General features: G+C 34.8%; 1 protein-coding gene across 1 annotated transcript; it reads right to left on the bottom strand.

The window, feature by feature from the left end:
* Positions 1-775: 775 nt before the first annotated feature.
* Positions 776-7,181, bottom strand: LOC148607293 (macrophage migration inhibitory factor-like). The gene is made up of 3 exons (XM_088545248.1): positions 7,021-7,181; positions 5,095-5,264; positions 776-1,147 (listed from the first exon to the last, which is right to left on the bottom strand). The coding sequence occupies exons 1-3, from the start codon at positions 7,126-7,128 to the stop codon at positions 1,060-1,062; spliced, it is 366 nt and encodes a 121-aa protein (XP_088401374.1). The 5' UTR covers positions 7,129-7,181; the 3' UTR covers positions 776-1,059.
* Positions 7,182-7,416: the final 235 nt, after the last annotated feature.

Below are 7,416 nucleotides of genomic sequence, written 5' to 3'. Positions count from 1 at the left end.
ACCCCTGTTCCTCATAGTGCTGTGAAAAAAGTTCTCATCTTATTTAAAAAATTGAAACAGTTTCTGGAAGGAAAAACATTTCTGTACATTTTATAGGTGCATTTTGCTTCTTGTGATGTGAAGCCTAATCTCCATAATGATTTTTAAATATACCCCTATCTTGTGAAAACACTGGGATTTCCCATGCTATTTATAGACCCTTCACTTCCGGTGACCAGTACTGCACTGCAAGTCTGCTAACCCCACATGCCATTCTGAGGATTGTGAGCTGACATATGTAGAATCATGCTGATATATAGTCATCTGCAGGTTAAAGTTAAGGTAAAGTCCAGAGAAGCCATTGAATATTGTGAAATTAGCATAGAAGCCTATGGGAAGTGGAATTAGTGGTTTTTAGCCTATAGTAACTATACGTGTAATTTTGAATTTTCAAATCTAGCAAACCTTTCTCCTAAATACAAAAGGCAGTTTAATTGCTTGATGGAAAAGAAACAATACTTTTATTAAAATCATTTCAAAGATAACTGTGTTCAGACTCGGTATATAAATGGATGATACCATAACTGCATCCTACCACACATTCCTTGAATATGTATTTAAACATTTCAGGGCAGTTTTTATTGTCCAAACATTTGTATGATTCCTAAGTGTTATATGTAGACCTTAACTTTCCTAACTATAAATTCTTTCTAGTATGTCTCCGTTGTGTAAGGTGTGTTCCGTTTTTTTAAACACAGAGATGCAAGGGACACGAGAAATAAAGGTACTAAAAAGGTAAACAACATAACAATATTTTTAATAATTATATAAGCCAAAATGAATTAACATATTACATGTTGCATGTTCTACCCTGCGTTTAATATACAAATTACAGAAATACACTAAAAATGTCAATCATTACAGTCACTGTATTTATTTCTGTTACCATGACAACATTGAGCTAATCACTGCTTCCATGTGTTTTGATGGCGATTGGTCAAAATACAGTCCATTCAAATGTTGCATTATTTTCATGGAAGTCATAAAGCTATAGACCCAATAAAAGCAATTTTCAATACTTTACTTCCTTGCAGCGAATATTTCTGTAAAAGTTTTACCACCTAAAGCTATGTTGCCTTTGTCTAAATCCACAAAAGTAATATAGAATCTGAAATTGAAATGGGAACAATAATAGTAATTATCATCTAATTAGCACGTGTTTTTCGTGCTTTATATGATTGGTAGCTCTGTTTTGTTTTGTTTTTGTTTTGTTTGTTTTGTATTTGTTTGTTTGCTCTTTCTGGGTTAAAGAGTAACCAACGGAACCAAGGTTATAGCGGTAATCAAAGAGTAATAAAAAGAACCAAGGTTATAGACGTAATCAAAGAGTTATCAAGGGAACCAAGGTTATAGCGGTAATCAAAGAGAAAAGGCAAATGAGCAACTTGGACTCAACATTTCAATGAACCCTCCCAAACTTGAGCTAATTGGAACAGCAATAAAACAGATTTTGAGATATAAAGATCTTATACAATGTTTAAGCAACCCTGGTCACATGAAAAATTTATTACACCTTGAAATCAATTCCTCTCTCGATCTTAAATCTTTCCCTACTAGTGCATCTGGTCCATGCTCCCAGTTTTTAGTGGAGTCCGAGTTGCTCATTTGCATTTTTTACTTTGTATGTATGATTGTAGTTACTTTATATTCTTTGTTGTATATGTCTGTTTTCCATGTTGGTCTTTGTCCCTAGATTACATTCTTTTGATTACTGCTATAACTTTGGTTCCCTTGATTACTCTTTGATATTCAAAGGCAATAAAATAAATTTCAACAATTTTAGAAAGTTGGCAAAGTAGATAATTAAGTTAACAATTAAAAATTTCAGTGATAAAAAACCCACCTTGTCAAGGTTGGTTTGTTTATTGATTGCAACACCAAACTTAGCATAGACACAGATAGAACCAAGTGACACACATAGGAAACTGCTAAATCATAGGAAGAGTTACATACAGTTCATGTATATTCTTTTAATACATACATCACCCTAGTTTGTGCGAAAAGGTAAATCCTTATCAAAAAGACATACTGCAACATATATAAAATTATGTGATCTTAAAACAATTGTGGGCACATATTGTTAAGTCTTCAAAGGTAGAAGTTACAGACTGAAAATCAAAGTGCTGTGAGCACTGGGTTTTTTTATTCCTGTGAAAATTGTAGCATGAATGTTTGTTTGTTTGTTGGGGTTTAACGTCCGAGCAGCAATATTTCAGCTATATTCAGACAATGAACATGAAATGAAAAAAAAGGATGGGTCACAAGGATAATAGGGTCGACAAATTTTGATTGCCACTGGAAAAAGGGGGGATGGGTAAAGTCGGGCAATTTAGCCTCCTGTGGCGGAGCGCAAAGGTTCCTACTCCTATCGAATACCACAGCAGGGTTCTTTAACGTGCGAGGAACGTGGCATCTTTCCCAACACGGTGCACCACTACGGTTTGCGGTCAGGTTTTCCGTATTATAGCTTAACAACCCCAGCATGTAATATGCCAGGGGTACCCCATTCCACCACCTGGGGCACACATCCCAGCATCTCTGTGGGCAGAGCGCCTAGCCCCCGGCTAGGTTTCTGAGCACTATTTAGTCGCCTTATACGACAAGCTTAGCGCTGCTGCAGGCATATTCTTTTAACACCCGGACCTGCATGAACAAAATTTAAAAGATAACATGATGTAAAACAAAACTATAATCATACATTTGCATTTCCCAAATTATTTAGACTTGTTTTTCCTAATATGATGTATAAAATGACTGTCAATCAATATAACTAATTTCTGAAGTAAAAACTGTAGTCGATAGTGAAACAGTATTTAAATTCACTCACATCCACAAATTTTGTTCTGTTTCCCCTTTTTCCCAATTTTTAAACCTGTCCAAAAGTTAATTTGCAATCACATTCCAAGTATTTCAACAGACTATTATCCTACACTGTATTTATACTCAAACAGAACTAATTTCAGCTTCATAATATAATTTTCATGATCAATATAAGAATTAAAGATTTTCAAAACTAGTTTGAATTTTCCCACCAATTTTAGGTGATTAAAATCACTGCTCTACACTTCCTGTTTAGTAATAAAAAAATATTGATGATAGGATGGAGATTTTGACTGATAATTGTATTAAATGGAACATGCTTAGTGCATTTTATGCTTCCTGACACATTACTGCAAGAACTTCATTCACTTAATGCTACTTTATTACTAAACATCCAAAAAGGAGTCCCTCAAATCTTCAGTTTGCAGAAATAATGTACTATTATTGAGCTGAATAACTGCAAGAAACATACTTAAAGGTTATAAACGATGTATTGAATGATATAAAAGAAATTACATTTGGACAATACCTGTATTTATGTGTAGTGATCAGAAAGAGTAGTAAAGTTCCAGGCCACCACATAAGATAAAGACTTCTTTGGGAGAGATCTAGATGGACTGGTATGGAAGCTTGTTTGGGTCACAAATTATTATATCGTGGCAAGGAATAACAAAATCGTGCTCACAAATTGGTATACCCTGGCCATGACTTGGTATATTGTGACCACAAAAAAATATATAGTGGCCACAGATGAACAAATGGTGGCCATGAATTACCATGCAAATGGTATATCGTGTCAACGAATAAGTATATCATTTTGAGTATAATATAGAATCATTAAAGGTATCTAAGTTACAATGTTTCTGGTATTTTTGAGTTTTTTTCTCAATAAATACATGTATTCAAATCTAAGAGACTTACAATTAATATAATGACATAAAATTGTTTATATTATAGTTCTTATAATAATAAGGGCCCTGCTGATTATAGGCACAAGCACCATAGTAATCAGCTTTTCTGTCCACCCGTCTGTCACAAAATCAAATTTCCTCCACAACTTCCACACTTTTTTAAGTTCAGTGATGAAATTTTGCATGATCATCAACCTCTATATTAGAAAGTGTGCCACGAATAAGAAAGAAACTGCATGTAGGTGTAAAGACATGGCCCTAAGACATAAGTTCAAAAATTGTGTCCACTCTATAAAACTTTTTGGAGTCCAGTAATAAAACTTGGCGTGACTATAAACAACTGAATGAAAGTGCATTGCGCAGATGAACGAATCCTGTAGGTAAATAAAAACAGATTTCTACCTTTGTAAACCTCCCCTTAAAATATTTAAGGATAAGTCTATTACCTCTAATTCTCAAAATAGATGCAGGAGAAATAGAATGGTCTTCAATACTTCATATGAAATGGTATTTATATTTTGTGGCCAGGATATACTACATGTAATTCATGGCCAGAATATACTAATTCATGGCCATGACTGACTTGCTCATTCCTGTAGACCAATTCGTTGCAACTATGTCCTTATTTGTGCATTGGTACACTAATTCTTGGCCACAAATTATATTTTTTTTTTCTCTCACTTAAACCCAAATAAGCTTTCATAGTTTGGTATTGTAAGGCTAAGCCTTTTAGTAAATAAGATATGAAAAATATATAATCACTACATATAATTTGAACTTTGTACCTGTTATTTTTATGTCTATATATATTAAATGAGAAAACACTGGTGTATAAAGCACAATTTTAATAATTACAATGGTATTTATATAATGTCAACAAATAAACATAAACTGAATAGAAACAACTCTATATTATATTAAAGGTTATTCTCAAGAATTTCTATATTTTAAGATATCTGAAAAGAACACAGTAATGAAGTCAATGTTATCCTTGTTTATATTGACATACTGTGAAAGTTCCTTAATTTGTAGATACCAATTTGTCGTGAATTAGGGAAGAACACAACTTTGTGGATTCTTGAATTTATTGTTTTGAAATTTTCAAGTATACACATCAATATAAATCTCCTTTAAATAATTGTTGGGAACCAAATTTTGTGGTTTGGCCTACCCATGAAAACCACGAAAAATTGGTACCCCACGAACAATAGTACTTTCAAACTATTGTTAGAAAAGGTTTATGTATAAAAAAAAAAAGTGTCAAACTCATCCAGTCATTGTAAATGGACTTAATAACTTTCCCTTGAATTTCGAATGTGCTTACCTGTCTTTAGAAATAGCTAGTTTCTCTTCAATAAAGGCAGCAATTTCACGAGAATGTTCTGGATTCTTTTCTCCTAAAGCACCAATACTGTACAATTCAACACTGGCGCAAGCATCTGTAGACCCACCATGGCTCATCATCTGATCGGGATGAATTCTTACTGTCACATACTGTAAAAGATAAACACACATTTTAACAATCGAAAAATCAGAAATACTATGAGCAAGCTACCACAATACTTACCTCCATTACGCATAGCCATACGCTTGACAGGAAAGGACATTGTTGACCAGAAGTGGATTACCCATTTACCGAACCTTTACCACTGACCAAATGACCTTTCTGACATATCACCATGGACAAGAGATGTACCACCCTTTATCCTTCGAACCTTGACCACTGACCTTCCACTATCTCATAAAATATAATCGTACAAAATGATGATCCAAATAAAAATAAATACTTTACTGGCCCACACTCATAAAGCAAATATGGTTATGACCCAGTTACAACATATATGGCATGTAAACAACATGATACAACATATTACTATTATCATAGGTGTTAACATAATGATGTAAATTGTACTACAAATCTGTGGGTGTTTCTAGAAAAGCAGAGGAGGCTTACCATACTGGTTCACATGGTCCACATTTTCAGATTTCAGTGGAGTCAGAGTTGCTCATTTACTTTCGTTACTTTGTATGTATTATTTTGGTTATTAATGTTCTTTGTTGTGGATCTGTTTTCCATATCTGGTCTTTGTCCCTGAATTACATTCTTTTAATTTCCACTAAAATCTTAGTTCCCTTGATTACTCCTGCAGAGAGGGAGCGGATTCAGGTGAGGGTGTGTTGGGCGTGCATGTCCCCCCCCCCCACCCCCCAAAGCATGGGTCGTCAGGGATAGATTTAGGCGGTTTTAGCTTAAAACTGTAATTTCTTGCTTACTTCACCACATAAAATATCTACAATGCACCCAATCTAGAGGAATATATTTTTTTTTAAAAATTAACCAAAAAAAAATGTTCGCCTCACTATGCTCGACAAAATTTTCAACTGTGTTTCTTCATCTAGCTTCAATTACTCCTTAATTTAAAATGTGTTTCCAATCATACTTCTAAAATTGTGTAGGTTTAATATTTTTTATTATCATTTCCTGAAAATGAGCAACATAAAATGAAAATGTTTGTTTGTTTGTTTGTTGGGGTTTAACGTCTGAGCAGCAATATTTCAGCTATATTCAGACGATGAACATGAAATGGATGATAAAATGAACATGAAATGAAAAAAAAAAGGATGGGACACAAGGACAATAGGGTCGACAAATTTTGATTGCCACTGGAAAAAGGAGGGGGGATGGGTAAGGTCGGGCAATTTAGCCTCCTGTGGCGGAGCGCAAAGGTTCCTACTCCTATCGAATACCACAGCAGGGTTCTTTAACGTGCGAGGAACGTGGCATCTTTCCCAACATGGTGCACCACTATGGTTTGCGGTCAGGTTTTCCATATTATAGCCTGACAACCCCAGCATGTAACACGCCAGGGGTACCCCATTCCACCACCTGGGGCACACTTCCCAGTTGCTCTGTGGGCAGAGCGCCTAGCCCCCGGCTAGGTTTCTGAGCACAATTTAGTCGCCTTATACGACAAGCTTAGCGCTGCTGCAGGCCTATTCTTTTAACACCCGGACCTGCACGGGGCCAAATGAAAATGAAAAGATATAAAGATCAGGTAAGTAACATATTAAAATGGCATTGTAAATGGTCTTATGGGAGATAACTCTTACTCTTACATGCATATGTACATCTAACGTATCTTAAATTCTGCGTTTCTAGGCTTTCCTGGTCCCGATTAAGTGCAACCCAACGTTAACATTCCATTTTTATCTTAAAAATCAGGGTATATAGTGTAATGACAACACTTACACCTTCTGGTTTTCCGAGCCTTTGGGCAATAAATTTTGAAGCATCCAATAGAAAACCCTCTGGAATCTTTTCCTTCGACAAATTTGTATATAAAACAAAGGTCGGCATTTTCAGTTGAACACTGCAGCTATATGTGAATTGGTAAATTCAGAAACGAAACGCAACGAATGGAAACGAAATGTGTAGGGTGATGGGAAAGGAATTATGAAACGAACAGAATTTTTGAAGAAAGATAATAATCTCGCAAAAATTCCAAAAAAAAAAAAAATCAACGATGGAATGTTTCAGGAAAGACAATAACAATAGAAGGAAATATGTTACCAAAATATGTCGTCATTCAAATAAAGAGCTTAAATACAGCCTAACTTTATTTTTGTTGTTTCTTTGTCCATTTCC

Source organism: Perna viridis, chromosome 9, assembly GCF_037379345.1.
Source record: "Perna viridis isolate PV_CMFRI_1.1 ecotype Kerala chromosome 9, ASM3737934v1, whole genome shotgun sequence".
NCBI classification, from domain to species: domain Eukaryota; kingdom Metazoa; phylum Mollusca; class Bivalvia; order Mytilida; family Mytilidae; genus Perna; species Perna viridis.
The sequence above is the reverse complement of the archived record's forward strand: the minus strand, read 5'-3'. Positions and strand labels throughout refer to the sequence as shown.